Here is a 17,921-nt window from a genome sequence, read left to right as displayed (position 1 = left end):
GAATAACTCCTCATGTGTGAATGTAGATGGAAAATACTGATTCAGTTTATCAGCTACCTGAGCATGATCATCAATAGTCAACCCATCTATGTTAAGTGGTCCAATCTGATTCATCCCTTTCCTTCTAGAGTTTACATAAGTAAAGAACTCCTTGCTGTTTTTCTTTGCATCCTGTGCCAAAGATTTCTCATAATCTGCCTTCACCTGTCTAACCTCCTTTGTGACTTGATTACTGACTAGTTTATACCTGCCATTGGTTTCTGTGTCGCCTGATACTTTATATGCATCCCATACATTCTACTTCTCTGCCACTAGCCTCATTAATTCATCTGACATCCATTTAGGCCTAAACCTTGAACAGTATTTCTTAGTTGGAATGAAAAGCCTAGTAGTCTCTAAAATTAAGTCCCTGAAGGCTTCCCATTTAGAATTCACTGTTGGTAACATCAGTTGATCCCACTATACTTTGTACAGAATTTAAAAACTGTCTGAGACCTCTGTAGTCACCTTTACGAAAGCAAAAGCCATTCCCTTTAGCCTTGATGATATTGCTACCCAATTTTTTTTTATGATATTGCTGATGATGATCTTGATGATATTGCTACCTGAAATCTTTAAATAATTCCCACATCAATACATTGTGATCACTGTCTCCCAGTGGTTTCTTTATCTGCAGATTCTTAATGCATGAAGAATCACTACTGATAATCAGATCAAGAGTATTACTCCCTCTGGTTGCCTCTGAAACATGTTGCTGTAGAAAACAGTCGTCCAATAAATCCACAAAAGTCTTGCTATTGTGCGAGTGACCAATGCACAAGTTCCAGTCAATATCTGGAAAGTTAAAATTTCCCATTAAAAGGCATTTTGATTTACGGGCCCACTCTATTTCTCTGCACAATTGCTCATCATACTCATCAGATTCATTAGGCCTATAACACACACCTACTCTGATTTTTCATTTTGCAGTGCTTATTTCACACCAAACAGACTCAACACTGCATTGTCCACCAACATCTATCAGATGCACTTCCTTAGATTTTGAGTGTTTCTTAACTAACAGCATAACCCCTCCTCCGCCGACTGGGCTAGCTGGGTGGGTAAAGTGCCTGCCTGGCAACCCAAAGGTCGCGGGTTCAATTCCCGCCTCGGGCTTGGATCAGTACACTGATCCAAGCCCGGTCCAAAAGGATAGGTGGAACAGGACCAGGGTATGTCTGCCAGGGGCAAAGGTTGATGACGTTGTAGAGCGGATATCATCTTTTAAGGGCACAAAAGGTGATATAGTTGTACACGTTGGCACTAATGATATTAAGAGTACCAGACTGGCAGAATTACTTAACAAGTACAAGTCACTGTTGAAAAAAAGCCGTGAATTAGGGTTGAATTTGAAAGTGTCTGCAATTCTGCCCAGACACGATAGGAGGGAGTATATGATGAGAGCCCTGTCGATCAATTCGGACCTGGAAGGATTGTGCAAGGCTCAAGGGGTAGAATTTTTTTCAGCCTGGTCTGTACTTGTTAACAGGAGAGACTGCTTCTACAGGGATGTGATACACTTAAATAGAAAGGGTGCAAGAATGTTTGCTTATGCTATCGAGGCAGTGTTAGCTGGGTCGGAAAACTGCTAGATTGGGGGGGATACAAGGACTAATAGATTAACAGTAGCCACTGCCAGAGGTGAAAGTGATTCTTGCACTGCTTCTATTGGAATGAGCCGCAGCCTGGAAAATAAGATGCTGGATATTTCAGAGACTGCATCATTCGGGTACAAATAAACACATAGGTTGTGTTAGGGTTGCTAAGAAAAAGAACAGGTGCATGTATGCTTGCGTGTACACCAATGCTAGGAGTTTAGGAAATAAATTTGATGAATTTGAGGTATTGCTCAAAACATCAAAGGCAGATATTGTGGGGATTTCAGAGACGTGGTGTCACACAGATATAAGGAATGCAGAACTGGAATTTGGGGAGTACAATGTCTACAGAAAGGATAGACAGGATAGGAAGGGAGGAGGGGTTATGCTATTAGTTAAGAAATACATAAAATCCAAGGAAGTGAAGCCAGTCGACATTGCTGGACAGTGCAGTGTCGAGTCAGTTTGATGTGACATAAGTATTGGGAGATCAAAATCGAGAGTAGGACTGTGCTATAGGCCTAATGACTCTGATGAGTATAATAAGAAACTGTACGGGGAAATAGAGTGGGCAGTAAATCAGAGTCTTATAATGGGGGATTTTAAGATTTTAATTTTCTAGACATTGACTGGAATTTGTGAGTTGGTCACTCACACACTAGCAAGGCTTTTGTGGATTTATTGGATGATTGTTTGCTACATCAGCATGTTCGGGAGGCAACTAGAGGGAGTAATACTCTTGATTTGATTATCAGTAGTAATTCTTCATGCATTAAGAATCTGCAGGTAAATGAACCACTAGGTGGCAGTGATCACAGTGTGCTGAAGTGGGATTTACTCAAAGAGGTAACTACCATTAGGGGAAAAGGGAAGGGTTATTGCTTTCGTAAAGGCGACTACTATGGACTGAGACAGTATTTAAATTCTATACAGTGGGACCAACTGATGATGTTACCAACTAAGAAATATTGTTCAAGGTTTAGGCCTAAGTGGATGTCAGATGAACTAATGAGGCATATGGCAGAGAAGAAAAATGCATGGGATACATACAAATTAGCACGTGACACAGAAGCCTATGATAGATACAAGTTGATCTGTAACCAAGTTACAAAGGAGGTAGTAGTAGTAGTTGTAGTAGTGGCATGTGATGCAAGAAAGCAAATGTATGATCTTATGCAGCATCAGCCAAAAAAAAAAAAAATCACACCATTCCCTCCAAATGCCTGTCCAGTTCCTCCTTAAATTTATTCAACCTATCAACTTCCACAACGACAGATGGAAGTTTGTTCCAGCAATTAACCACCCACTGCCTAAAGGCAAATTTCTGCACATCTATTCTACATCTGTCCTTTCTTAATTTGAATTTATGCCCCCTTAGGTTCGTAATCTGAACAAGTGGAAGGATCCCATCAGAATTCAGCGTGCTGAACCCATTCAAGGTTAGGCAGGCGAAGGCAGATTACGAGAAATCTTTGGCAAGGGATGCAAAGAAAAAACAGCAAAGCGTTCTTTACTTATGTTAATTCTAGAAGGAAGGGGATGAATCAGATTGGTCCACTTGATATTGATGGGTCAACTGTTGATGATCCTGCTCAGGTAGCTAAAAAACTGAATGAATAGTTTGCATCGACGTTCACACATGAGGAGTTATTCAGTGAGGGGAATGCCAGAGGTGTATTCAACTCTGGCAGTCAGCTAGAGAATCTTGTAATAACTGAGAGTAAAGTGAAGGAGAAATTGTTGTAGATAAATACAAGAAAGGCACCTAGGGTGGATGGGATCTATCCAGTTGTATTAAAGGAAACAGCAAAGGAAGTAAGCAAACCCTTAGCCATAATTATGAGAGCTTCCTTGGACTCAGGGGAAGTGGGGAAGTACCCATGGACTGGAGATGTGCAAATGTGACCCCAATTCACAAAGGAGGATCAAAGGGCGACACAAGTAATTATAGACCTGTTAGTTTAACTTCTGTTCCTGGAAAATTAATGGAGGCACTGGTTAAAAAAGCAATGCAGGATCATCTAGACAAGACTTCAGTTATAGCTCAGACACAGCATGGTTTTGTTAAGGGAAAGTCTTGCCTGACCAATTTGATTGGATACTATGATGCAGTCACAAAAGAACTGGATGCAGGGAATAACTTTGATATTATATACTTGGATCTTAGAAAGGCTTTTGATACTGTTGCACATGGAAGACTGCTGCACAAATTGGAGCAGTATGGCATTGGAGGCAAATTGCTGCTATGGATAAAGGGGTGGTTGAGGGGGAGAAGACAGAGAGTGGTAATCAATGGACACTGCTCATCGTGGACTAATGTTATTAGTGGAGTCCCTCAGGGTTCAGTATTGGGTCCATTATTGTTTTCTGTATTTATAAATGATATTGATGATGGTATATCAAGCTTAATGCCCAAGTTTGCAGACGATACGAAGGTTGGCAGGGTTGTCAAGGACACTACTAACACTATACTACTGCAACAGGATCTGGAAAGGTTGAGCAGATGGGCTGAGAGGTGGCAAATGAAGTTTAACATTGACAAATGTAAAGTACTACATATGGGAAACAGCAACCCCAGAGCAACGTATCAACTCTGTGATACTGCACTGACAGTAGTAGAGAATGAAAGGGACCTGGGGGTGGTTGTGCAGGCAGATATGAAGTTTTCTGAGCAGTGCAGACAGGCTGCAAGAGTAGCTCATGGTGTGTTGTCAATGAAATATAGGAATTTTTCTAGCAGGGATAAGGAGGTGATTATTCCCTTGTATAAGGCAACGGTCAGACCGCACATAGAGTACTGTATACAGGTCTGGAGGCCTCATTTCAAGAAGGATGTAGAGATGCTGGAACGAGTACAGAGAAGGGCAACAAGATTAGTGAATGGAACAAAGGGGGTGCTCTTACGAAGAAAGGCTTAAGTTTTGCAAATTACCGTGTCTGGAGACTAGGCACTGGCGAGGTGATCTGATAGAGGTGTATAAAGCCGTGAATGGTTTGAGCATGCTCAATGCTGATGGGATTCTTCCTCTTGCTCAGAATAATCACCTGAGAGGCATAAATACAAATTGAGGAAAGATAGATGTAGGATAGATGTGAGGAAATTTGCCTTTGGCCAGCGGGTGGTTGGTTGGTGGAACAGACTTCCATCCCTTGTTGTGGAAGTTGATAGCCTAAATAAGTTTAAGGCTCAGCTGGACAGGTATTTCGAACGAACAGAGGGGTGGAGTGGAAGTGGTTATTTGTTATTTATTTATTTATTTATTTATTTTTATTTTATTTATTTTTTTGGCTGATGCTGCATAAGCTTTCTTTCTTGCATCAAATGCCTCTACTAATGCTAATGCTACTTCAAAAACCTTGGGAGGTGCATTATGGCCACAGAAGCGTATGCGCCAACAACTATCAAAAAAAAAAAAAATAAATAAATAAAATAACCCCACCTCCCTTCCTATCCTGTCTATCCTTCCTATACACATTGTACTCCCCAAATTCCAACTCTGCACTGCCTATATCTGTGTGTCACCACAGATATAAACACCACAAACAGCCTTTGATGTCTTGACCAGAACTTCAAGCTCATCAAATATGTTAACTATACTCCTAGCATTGGTGTACATGCAAGTATAAATGCACCTCTTCCTGCTCCTAGCTGCCCTAACACAGCCCATGTATTTACTTGTCCACTATGACTCCCAGCAGTCCTGGAAATCTCCATTACCTTGCTTTCCAGTCTGCTGCCCATTCTAATGGAAGCAGTGCAAGTATCATTTTTGCCTCAGCCTGCAGCTACTGTTAACCTTTTAGTCTGTGTATCCCCCCCATGCTAGCAGTTTTCTGACCCACCTAACACTGCCTCGATAGCATCAGCAAATTATATTCCACCTTCTCTGAAAACAATGAAAGAAAGTTTATATAATTATATGTCTGATTATGTTGTGGCAGTGGTTATGGAGTTATGGCTTTTTCAGTTTTAAAAAATGGCTATGGAATTATCAGGGGGAAAAAATAATGAAAAAATAAGAGTAATCAAGAATGTTATGTCCTTAGTATGAATAAACATTGTGCTAGGTATGTGTCTGCTTCTTATTTATTATTTTATTGTTATGATTAAGTGTAGGGTAAAAGACTCAAGCTATGAAAGCTATAAAAAATGATTGTACACATTGGTCATTCTTTCTGTACATAGCTCTGAGCAAATTGGGTTTGCCACAGTCTCATATCTGTCAGTTTTAGCCTAACGATATTATATGTAATGCAGGTGAGGGTCATGCAGCACTGGTTTGTGATATCGAAAATTTGGATTTGTTAGCTCAGAATGCAGAACTCAACCCTACTGGGAGATGAATTGGAGCATCAGTTTGGGTTGTGGCCAAAATGGCCTTCTTTCAAACAGGCTGTGGTAGCTGCCTTGTAGGTAGAATGGAAGTGAATTCCAGTTGACAACTATCAGAAATTGGTGGAAGATATCTGCAGGAAAAGGTTGAAGTTATCATATTGATCAAAGGTAGCCTTAGTGTATATATACTCAGTGATCATTGAATTATCACCGCCCCATCTGTAATGGACTATGCTGCATAGCTTACAGTTTAAAATGCTGAATGGCTTTGTATGCTAGAGCAGTGCTAATTTTCATCTGGTCGTGTAAGTCAAGGTGATAAAGTAGCGACACATAGCAAATGGCACATCTTGTGAGTCACTCACAGCCCACTGTGGTTAAGGCATACAAAGAATGGTGTCAAACGAGTCAAACTGCCTCCCGTAACAAAATTGTAAAGATTACACAAAGTTAATGTTCGTGGTGAGCAAGGGAGTGCAGCATTCTGTACAGGCTCAACAGCAGGTCACTGTGTGACAGTTGACATTGCAATATGATATGGGAAATGCAAGAACAATATCCAAATGATGGTGCACCGCACACTGAGATGTATGGAGTTCCACAGCAGATGACCCAAGACACCCTCTCCTCACCACTGGTCATCGTTGACAGAAAATGCTGTGATGTCAGCACACTAGTTGGACACTGGAGGACTGGAAACGACTGTGCTGGTCGGATGAATCTGTCTTCTTGTGTGGCACAAGCAACATTAGTCCATGGGCCCATCATGTATGGTGCCCACTATCTGGACACATGACAGTGGTTGCTTAATGTGGAGTATGTTTTGCTAGCAAGAATTAGGACCCCTGATGTGTAAGGACCAGTGTTTCACTGGTGAGGCCTACCATCAGCTTTTAGGAGACCAACATTGCACCCTGCCATGTTACATTTTTTCCCAGACAGAAATGGGATCTTCCAAGACAATAATTCACTGTTATTGTGCCCGCACAATGCACGAGTAGTTCGAGGAACGTAGTGAAGATATTACCCATCTTGATTGGCCTCAATTGAATTCACATGATTTCAATCCAGTTGAACACCTTGTGGGATGTTTTGTAACAGGAAGTGAGGCATATGGATATGCAGCCATCATATGTTTCAACACAGTGGAAAGCCTTGCAGGTATCATGGCTGCAGATCCTTACGGACATCTTCAGACATCTAGTGGAGTCAATTCCTAGGCGAATAGCAGCTATTAACAATGCAAACAGTCATCCAGTACTGTATTAAGTAGGTGGTCATAATTCGATGATCACTGATTGCATGTTAGGTTTTTGAATTAAATTCCTTTTTTTTTTTTTTTTTCAACTGTCTTTGTGCACCCAAATACCTTTGGTCATATAGTGTATTTTGCTCATTCTTTTATAATAATAAAAAAAGTGTTTTTGTTTATTCTTAGCACCATCGGGCTTGAACCGTGGTCCACTGTACTCTCGAATTACTCTCAACTATGTTGGACCTTAGTTAATACTGATAAAGAAAAAAAAAATAGAACCTGAGAAATTCATGGGTGTAGATTATGATAAACTTAATTTTCAGCTGATTTAGCACAGACTGTCTCAATTTATGTACTTCTAGTATACAGGCTGTTTCATAACATGTGGACTATAATTTCAGGTTTGATTCAGGACCTGAAAACAATGAAAGGAAGTTTATATAAATGTATGTCTGATTATGTTATGGAGTTATGGGTTTTTCAGTTTTAAAAATGGCTATGGAGTTATTAGTGAAAAAAAAAAATAATGAAAAAATAAAGAATGATTATTATTTTATTATTGTTATGGTTAAGTGTAGAGGAAAGACTCAAGCTATGAAAGCTATAAAAAAATGATTGTACACATTGGGCATGACTTCTTTCTGTACACTACACAGCTCTGAGCAAATTTGGTTCGCTACTTGGCTTGGCACACCCATGGTCCTGAGCTGGATATCATCATTCTCTTTCTTGGTGATTTCCTTCTACTTCTGACTAGCCATTAAACACACACACACATTTCTGACGGGCACCTCCGTAGCCAGGTGGGAAGGAGCAGCAGTGCGTAGCACATGCTTCTTGATTAGACCGGGGTTCGAGCCCGTCACCACCAAATACAGAGGATGCGGAAAGGTCAGGGAATGACCACCGCATATCCCGGAGCAGTATGGCCTTAGTTGCTAATGCTCCTAAAAACCAAATAACTAACTAACTTCTGGCGACTCTTGTCTCTCTCTTTCTTTCTCCCCCCCCCCCCCATAGCAGAGAAAACAAAATTTTTGGCTGGTGCTGCAAAAGCTTTGGGCTTCCTTGTACCATATGGCTAATAATATTGTTGAAGGTGGGGCACAGAGTGCATGACTCTACAACATGGAATTTATATAATAAGTAGCAAATCCAGTTTTCTCAAAGCTATGTACAGAAAGAGGCTATGACCAACACGTACATTGATTTATTAATGTTATTTTTTTTCCCTTGAAAACTCCATAGCCATTTGTCAAAACTGAAAGAGCCATAGCTTCATAACCATTCAGAATCAGATATATATTTATAAAACTTTTTTCTTTGTTTTCAGATCCTGAATGTGTGACCCACATCATGAAACACTGTGTACAAATAATATTAGTTTTAGTAGTAGCTAATGATGCATGAAAAGAAGCAAGCTTATACAGCATCAGCCAAAAAAATAAAATTATTTTTCATGAACAGATTATAAATTTTTCATAGCAGAAGTGATGCTTAGTTACATTTTTTTCAAAAACTGGATTAGAAAGTTAAATTCAGTTTTAAATTCTACTGTGTTTTAACTATTTCCCACTTACCCCCCTCCTTCTTTTTTAAGGCACAGTTTGATGCTGAAGTGAGAGATGAAGAATACTCAAATTCTCCAAGTGATAATGAAAACAGTGATCGAGAAAGTGAGTCACTGGGATCATTAATGAATATTGTGGGTGAGGTGATGGGTATTTTGACTCCAGATGAAGCAGGCAACACTCGTCAAAGAACACGGCAAGGTAGACGTTCAGCTGCACATAGTATGCCCTGGCAGTATTCTCCTTCAAATAGAGGTGGGGCAAGGGGGCGTACTCGAATGGCACCTGGAGTTCAGATCTCTCCTGTGATGGTGGTAAATATATAATTTTATCTATTTCAAATTTTGATGTTGTTTGGATGGATACGTTTATATTTCCAAATACATTAGTTTTATTTCTGTATTAAATCTTTTTATATTGATTGCATTTTCAGTTCTGTTAATTATCAAGTTAATTTTTCGTTAATTACTGGAAATCTAAACATTACAAAATGTATTGCTGTGGAAAAACTACTACAATTAACTTCAATATTAAAAGTTTAACTTCAATATTCAATATTAAAAAAAAAAAAAAAAAAAGATACTGATAAATCAGTATTTATATATTATTGTTTATAAATCACATTAAGCAGTTATCTCAACCTATGGAGGAATTTTCATTATTATATAATGAAGAATATAAATATATCAGCAAATTCTCAGGAACCTAACCAGTGAAGTTCATTATTAGACTTTGAGCAGTAGTACTGTACCTGAAAACAGTGAAAAAAGTTTGTATAAACATGTCTCATTTCAAACACCCATAGTTCAGTTTGAATTTTTAAAAATGACTGTTTTCATTGGTAAAAAATATATAAGAATAAGCAAACAGCAAACATGCACCCAGTATTGAATAAACATTTTACTAGGTCTGCTTATTCTTATTTATTATTTTATTGTTATTATTTTCTACTACTGAAAACTCCATAACCATACATATTCAGACATATTTATATAAACTCTTTTCACAGTTTTCTGGCCCTGAATTAATCCTAAATGTACTGCCCACATGTTATGAAATGCCATGTATAATATTTATGGTTATTTTTTTTAATCCTGCAAAACTGGATTAAAATTATTTAAAGAATCTGAATTTTAAGAACAACAGCTGGTAGGTCGGCATTATGGATTAAAACTGGGTGAAAAAGACACAATTTGTCTACATCATGAAGCTTTGCTTTTGACAAAATTTGAATTTTTGCAGCGTTCATGTTGCAATCCTTTCCAGAAGAAAAATCATATGGTGAAAAAAAAGTTTACAACCAATTGATTTGTCAATGGCAGACTACCTGAAAGACCTAACAAGAGTAGACATAAAACCAGGCCAGAAGCTATGCCCATCATGCCGAAAAGCAGCAACAGGAACGTCAACTTCATCTGGATCAGACCATGATGACAAAATGCATGTGACTGAAAGCTTGAACACGAGTTTGATGGCTATTGATATTTCTTCTCTGAAATTTTCGCGAATGGCTAAGAGAGACTCACAAGGCTATGCCAAAAGGAAGGCTTAAAGTACAAGATGTAATTGCCAATAAAATTGCATCTGTTGGTGGCTTGGATCCAAATGACATCATGGAGCCAAGTGCAAGTCATCAGGGTCAAAATTGCTTAGATTACTGCTGAAAGAATTGAAAGAAAAGTTGATGGTATCAAGTCATTCAGAAATACTTCAAATATTAACTCCAGTTAGTTGGTCCATAAAGAAACAGTGGAAGAGTTTAGTGTCTCAGAAGGAATGGTCAAGAAAGCTAGAAAACTTAAAGCAGAAGAAGGAATTATGGCTGTATCTGGAAAAAAGCTTTCTGAGCAAGTAAAGCCAAAGGTGATGGGATTTTTTGAAGCTGATGAATTTAGTCAGATATGCCCTGGAAAGAAAGATTACATTTCCATTAGAAATGAAGATGGAATGCAAAAGCAACTACTACTCAGCAACTTGAAAGAAATGTTTATAACTTATTGAGAAGAAATGGATCTGACATTGGATTTTCTAAATTTTGTGAACTTCGACCCAAGTGGTGTGTCACAGTTGATGCACCAGGAACATATTCTGTATGTGTATGCACAATCCATCAAAATGTCAAGTTAATGCTAACATATTCTGTATGTGTATGCACAATCCATCAAAATGTCAAGTTAATGCTAACAGCAAGTCCTGTTGAATGTGATTACAAGGTTCTCATTGGTAAAACAGTGTGATTTGGAGTCAAAAGTCTATGCTTCATCAGTGTGAAAAATTAGCATTAGCAAGGGCACATGATGCAAGAAAGCAAGCTTATATAGCATAAAAAAAAAAACAAAAAAAAAAAACACCCTTATTTCACTCATCCTCTCGTTCCAAATGTTTGTCAAGTTCTGCCTTGAATCTATCAACTTCTATGACAGATGGAAGTTTGTTCCAGCAATCAACCACCCGCTGGCTAAAGGCAAACTTCCGCACATCTATCCTACATCTGTCTTTCTTCAATTTGAATTTATGCCCTCTCAGGTGATTATTCTGAGCAAGAGGAAGAATCCCATTAGCATTGAGCATGCTCAAACCATTCAAGGCTTTATACACCTCAATCAGATCACCTCGCGGGTGCCTAGTCTCCAAACACTCTAATTTGCAAAACTTAAGCCTTTCTTCGTAAGAGCAACCCTTTGTTCTATTCACTAACCTTGTTGCCCTTCTCTGTACTCGTTCCAACATTATATTTTCCATTATATGGAAAATATAAAATGTTTTAAGGCCATTTTTTAGGCCTTAAGTAGCAAGACGCAAAACTGAAAAACCATGATTCTTGTTGCTTAAAACATTCTCTTTCCAGTGGTTGCAAAAACAAGAGAATTGAAGGTGTCCCACATTAAGATATTTGCCCCTAAAGATAGATCAAAGTTTGACTTTCAAATTTTGAGTCAATCTTTGAAGCAAAATATCTCAGCCAGAAAACAAGTATAAGAGCTGGTATGTAGTTAGACTGAATTCGTGCAGTTGGTAAGTGGAATGTCCAAAGAAGAGGTTACCAAATGTTTTTATTTCTAAGTTATGACTTTCAAAAGTCTTGCTTAAATTTGTTGCAACAAATTTTTGGTGCCAGTTTTAGACTGCGTTGTAAAAAATGTGAAGGCTTTTGAGTCTGAACACCAAAAGTTTTGCTTTCTCTTCCAAATGTTAACTAGGTATACCAAATTTCAGAGCACTACCTCTCAATGTTGTGCAACACTTAAAACTTCTGAAAATTTTTTGTGAATTGCTCCATGTAACACAAGTGACCTCCACAAAAAAAGGTGCTGGTGCCTCAAGCATACTATATTTTTGCAAAACTGCTTTGGAAACCTGTTTGAAAATCTACACCAAGTTTCAACAAAATTGAAGATGGTAGAGCAGGAACCAAACTTCAAAATTAGGCTGAATCACCCTATCATATGTGAAGATATATACTTTACTGTTGACTCTTTGGGCCCAAGTTTAATTTTCCCAAAGTATAAAGTTTTTCAGTGTGGCGGAGGTGGGAGAAGGAACATGCTTCATTAGTGCTTTAGATCCACAATTAACATCCAGTTGAATACTAAAAAGGAAAAAAAAAAAAAAAAAAATCTGATAGATGAGTGCACTTAGACATTTTTCAGTAATGAGTGATTTAGTAAAAATTTGATTATGGGTTCTGTTGATTACAAAATAACTTGGTGTCACATCAAGAATATTAAAGTAATTAAATTTCCTTATTTTCTGTTTAGCCAATGTCAAGAGGAAGACAGTCAAGGAGAAGGGTTCCTGTTAATCCTTTTATGTGGCAGTTTGCACGCATGTTGGGTTTTGGACCAAATCCAGATACTAGTGCTGGTGGGGATTATGAGGTATTTAAGCTTTTTTTTTGTAACTCTTTTTCAGGAAGTTGTTGATTTTTCAGTATTACAGCATAAAGACTTAAATCTTTACTTTCTGTTAGTTTCATAAATTGGAAAATAACTTTGTTGTATTTCTGTTATCATCCACATTCCTAGCTTTGTAATAATAAATTGTGCTCACTAGTTTTCTGAAAATACATTGGCTTCCAAGTTCCTGGCCAGCTAGCAGATAGTCCCATCTCATTTTTGTTTATAATCAGCAAAAATGATTTTTCAGGTTCTGTTCTGAAACTAATTTTATAAAATTTGACGTGTACTAATTATATGTTGATCAGAAGTTCTTGGAAGGATAAGGTAGTTCCATGTTACTGTCTGAAAGTGTTTCTACTAGTGCATGTTTGCTGGTAGAAGCATTTATGCCAAACACAATGAAAGAGAGTCTAGAAATAGAGATATGAACACTTTCAGGTTTCATTAATTTTTTCATGAAATTTATCCTCATATATGTAGCATAGGCCTAATTATCACTCCTGGTAATTATTGATGAAATGCAAAGTTTGAAACTGTCTAAGAGTTAGCAGTTGTGATATTTCTTCATTACTTTGGAAGGAAGGAAAGGGTTTGAAGTAAGGGACAATAATAATAAATGGAAGAGGCAGATTTGTAACCCTTTTTAAGAACTGGCTGATATCAGCCAGTTCTTAAAATCGGAGGTCTGTTTGAACCAATTTCGCGGGAATGGGTCCTTAGGAGGATGCAGGTCCCAACAATATGAACCGATTTTACGGGTATGGAGGCGGGTTCGATTTGGCGGGAAATGGTATTTGGGAATAAAAAGTTTTTTTTTTATTTTTTTTTTTTTATTGATAGATGTCGTTAGTTTTAATTTCAGAATTATAATTTACTTTTGGGTGATAGGCACGAACTAGGGTTGTTCCATAGTTCCACCTGTTCTTGAAAAGCTGAAAATTAAAACTGTTTCCTTGAAGTCTTATGAAGTTTAATCTGCAGTGATTGTTTTTTTTTTCCTTCCTCAAAAGCTGTAATTTGCGAATATCGAGAACTAGACAATTCAATTTTATTCTGGTTATATTGCTCTTCTTTGGAATTTAAATGGGTTGTTTCCATCTGTTGTTGAGACCTGAAAATAAAATTATCTGTATTCTTAGTTTTTCTTGACCAAAGTTCCATCTGTTCTTGAAAAGCTTAAAAATTAAACTTATGGGTTTCCTTGGAGTTTATCTGCAAAGTTGATGTGGAAAATTTATTCCAAAGAAAAATTTAGCAGTTGTTAAAAGGTTATTATCTGTTCTTGAAAAGCTGAAAATTTGTGTGTGTGTGTGTGTGTGTGTGTGTGTGTGTGTGTGTGTGTGTGTGTGTGTGTGTGTGTGTGTGTGTAGTCTAGTCTAGTCTAGTCTAGTCTACAATGATTGTAATTTTTTTGTAACATCTGTATATACTTGATGTGATTTGTAAAATCTATTCCTAGGTAAAAATTTAACAGTTGATAAAAGGTTATTGAAAAGCTGACAATTAAACCTGTGTGTGTGCGTGAAGTCTTGTCAACTTTATCTGCAATGATTGTTTTCTCAAATTTTCTCAGATTATATTTCTCAAAAACTGTAACTTGTGAATATCGAGAACTAGACAATTCGATTTTATTCTGGTTACATTGCTCTTCTTTGGAATTAAAATGGATATTTTCCCCTTGAAAAAGCTATACAGAATATATATTTCTATTGTCAACAGTTTATTTTTACTCATATCTCTTTCCACAGTAATTAAATTTTCTGTATTAAAGTTTTTCTTGACCAAAGTTCCACCTGTTCTTGAAAAGCTAAAAATTAAACCTGTGCTTGTGTGTGTGCACGTGCTCGAAGCCTTATCTAGTTTATCTGCAGTGATTGTTATTTCTCAAACCTCTGTATATGTTGATGTGTAAAATCAATTCCAGAGTAAAATTTAAGATTAAACAGTTGTTAAAAGGTTATTACCTGTTCTTGAAAAGCTGAAAATTAACCATATGTGTTTCTTGAAGTGTTATCAAGTTTATCTGCAATCTGGTTTTTTTCTCTAACCTCTGTATATTAAAAAAGTAAGAGATTACCTCAATCTTTTTCGTGGAATGCTTCCAGTCAATTCTCTCCCATATGTGACGAATAAAAAGAGATGAAAAAAAAAAACGAATTAATGAATTCCCTCACTCATAGAGATACGACCAAATCCCATGCGCAACGGAATCAAAGCCGAGAGCCTCAACCTGACCCTGAAACAGATCAAACCACCGCAGCAAGACCATGAGTGCGAGAAGACATTGTGTCAGAATAAATACTTAAAACTGCTTCTGATAATAAATAATTAAAATCACTATTAAAATCACAATTAAAAAGATTAAAAACACGATTAAAATTAAAAGGGTTAAAAATAACAATTTGGATGAATACTCAAATTAAATGAAATGCACAGCTGTTTCCCTTCCTTAAGCAGACCACACTTTTCGGTTGATTGCTGTGTTCATAGGATGGTAGCCCCATAATACCATAACTGCCTGTTATGGCAGGCCTAAAAACTGTAGTAGCGAGGGTAAATTTTTAAGAAGTTTAACCCAGTTTTTATTTGCAGAAAGAGTTTTATGAGAATTAAGGTTTATTTGATTTTAATAAAGGTTTCTATGATTTTAGCAAAATGTATATATTGTATACTGTGTGCTATATTGTAAATATATATATAATATGTATAATGTAATTATGTGTAATAAATAGGAACTGATCTGTGCCTATACAGGTGACCCCCGCTTAACGCTGATAATTCGTTCCGGAAAAACAGAGCGCTAAGTGAATCTGCACTAAGTGAGTGCCGCATTCCCATAAGGTAACATATGTATTTGTGGGTTGCGGTCAGTGCCATAGGATATTTCCTAATCAATAATAAACGGTAGTGAAAAGATGCACAAATGTCGGTCAAAATATTTAATATTCAAATATTTGTACATATAAAATATTCTGCATTACATACGTATATAATTATGTGGTAACTACTTATGTATCAAAATTAAACTTAAAATTCCAATTAAAATCATGAATTTAATTGATCTAAATTGATTTAATTTAATCATGAAAAATGTGTCGATTTTGGGTTGAACTTTGGCCCTCTTCCAAATAAACTAAAAGGGATATTAATTTTTAAATCCTCCGCATTGTTACCACCCAACAATAAAGTCAACCGATCCTTCCCCACTTCGAAACCTGGCATGTTTTTTTCTTCTTTCAATATGAAACTTCTTTTAGGCACTCGTTTCCACAAACGTCCTGCTTCATCTATGTTAAAAACTTGTTGAGAAGTATAATACCCCTCTTCAATAATTTCAACAAGTTCTTTTTTGAAAGTTTCGGTTTCCTTGATCTGCACTTGCGGCTTCTCCCTGGATTTTAAATCTATTCAACCAGCTCTTACTAGTTTTAAATGGTTCCACATTTTTTTTTTTTTTAGGTGAGTTTTCTTCAGATCATTATATTGGCTAATCTCTCTCTCTCTCTTTTTTATAATATTTAACTTAACTTAATTCTGCATTGGATATTATAAATAAATATAATCTTTATTGTGTAAAAATGTTTTGTGTAATTTATTGTGCAAAAAGGATGTATACAATTTACCCTTCACAGCAGGAATGCCAGGGGCTTCACATTGGCTGGTGGACAAAGGCCTAGAGGACGGGGCCCACATCGAAGTTCGGGTTCATCCCCCAGGGCCAACAGTATAATAAGTTTCAGTTAAATTATTCACAATATATTCATAAAGATATTATACAGTATTTTTGACATTATATACAATATTATACAGACATCCATTCTAAATTTATTATACTGCCACATTACTGTGCAGTTTGCCTGGTTGAGTTTAGGTCATCAAGGATCTCTCTCTCTCCGGTATTTGCGATCGTTGACAAATTTGTAGAGGTCGCCTTTGATTGCTTGGACTGTGATAAGCATCTGCTTGGGGAGAAAGCGGTCGCTAAGGGCTAGTCTATTATGGTTGGCTATAAGTGTTGGAGCTGACCTCAGTCTGGGTTGAGGGATTCTCCAGCTGCACAGTTCCCATATGTTTGGCTCCGAGATTATTCCAGTGGTCATTTTGACAGTTAGCGTGAGGCGTCTTTCCATTACAAGATTTGACAGTCGGGCAAAGTTCAGTGCGGTTGCCATCGCAGTTGTTCTTTGCTGGGGTGTACGATGATGTTTATATGTGATCCAACGAAGGAACCAGTATTCGGAGGAGTACACACGCTTGATATTCGTGGGGGCTGCAGATGCCCATATTTCTGAGGCGTATAACACGACAGAGTATACAGCGGTGTATACGTACTGCCGAGTCACATCCAGATCCTTAATGTGAAGTAGTTGTTGTTTGGTAATCCACCGCATTTTTCAGAATTTTGTTATGAGCTTGTCAATGTGGGGCTTGAAGGTCAGTTTGCAATCGAAAACTACTCCCAAGTCTATATATGTATTTACCACTGGAAGGAGAATGCCATCTAGAGAAGCTTGGACTTCAGTGGGTTGGTGCTTCAACGAAAAGACAATTTGGGCTGATTTTGCTGGATTAATAAGTAGTCCAAATTGATGGAGATAGGATTCTAAGTCGTGTAATTTTCTATTGATCTTTTCATTAATTCTTGAGATATGTTCACCCGGGTTAATCTGGGTGTGTAGCTTAATATCGTCAGCATAGCAGATTATGTCTTCTTTCTCTTGAACAAATGGAATAATGACTGCAGTAAATAATGCTCCAGAGAGGATTCCGCCTTGGGCAACTCCTGCAGTGATTTTTCTTGAGATTATATCTTGATCCGCTGTAAGAACAATGATTCTGTCTGATAGCAGGGTTGTGATAAACCACAACAAGTCACCTTTTATACGGAAGTAATTTTCTAGGAGGTGAACGAGCGAGGGAATGCTGATTGAGTCGAAGGCAGCTTCCAGGTCCACATACGTAACGGCAAGTTCTGCTTTAGCTTCTAGTGCACTGAGAATGGTGCTGGTTATGAATGTTAAATTGGTGACTGTGGATCTTCCGGGAATGGCGTAGTGAATTTGTCGGGGTTTGTGAGGCATGATTTGATTGGTGATGGTTGAAACGTAATGCCTTCTCCATAAGTTTCAAGTAATGCCTTCTCCATAAGTTTTATCTTCAATAAAATAGTTAAAGTATTTCCATTTCAATCCTAATAGCCGGCCTAATCCTAGTTGCTTGCAA

General features: G+C 37.5%; 1 protein-coding gene across 5 annotated transcripts in view; it reads left to right on the top strand.

The window, feature by feature from the left end:
- Window positions 1–17,921, top strand: part of LOC150077437 (uncharacterized) — a 178,700-nt gene that overhangs the window by 138,197 nt on the left and 22,582 nt on the right. For all 5 annotated transcript variants that reach the window (XM_090386263.1, XM_090386264.1, XM_090386262.1 and 2 more), the window contains 2 exons: window positions 8,829–9,113; window positions 12,558–12,677. In XM_090386263.1, coding sequence (XP_090242389.1) covers window positions 8,829–9,113; window positions 12,558–12,677 — 405 coding nt within the window. The remainder of the gene's footprint in view (window positions 1–8,828; window positions 9,114–12,557; window positions 12,678–17,921) is intronic.

The sequence above is a fragment of the Mastigoproctus giganteus genome, chromosome 12 (genome assembly GCF_048544385.1).
Source record: "Mastigoproctus giganteus isolate SK-2022 chromosome 12, ASM4854438v1, whole genome shotgun sequence".
NCBI lineage: Eukaryota > Metazoa > Arthropoda > Arachnida > Uropygi > Thelyphonidae > Mastigoproctus > Mastigoproctus giganteus.
Note: the sequence above shows the minus strand (reverse complement) of the source record. Positions and strands in the feature narration are given on the sequence as shown.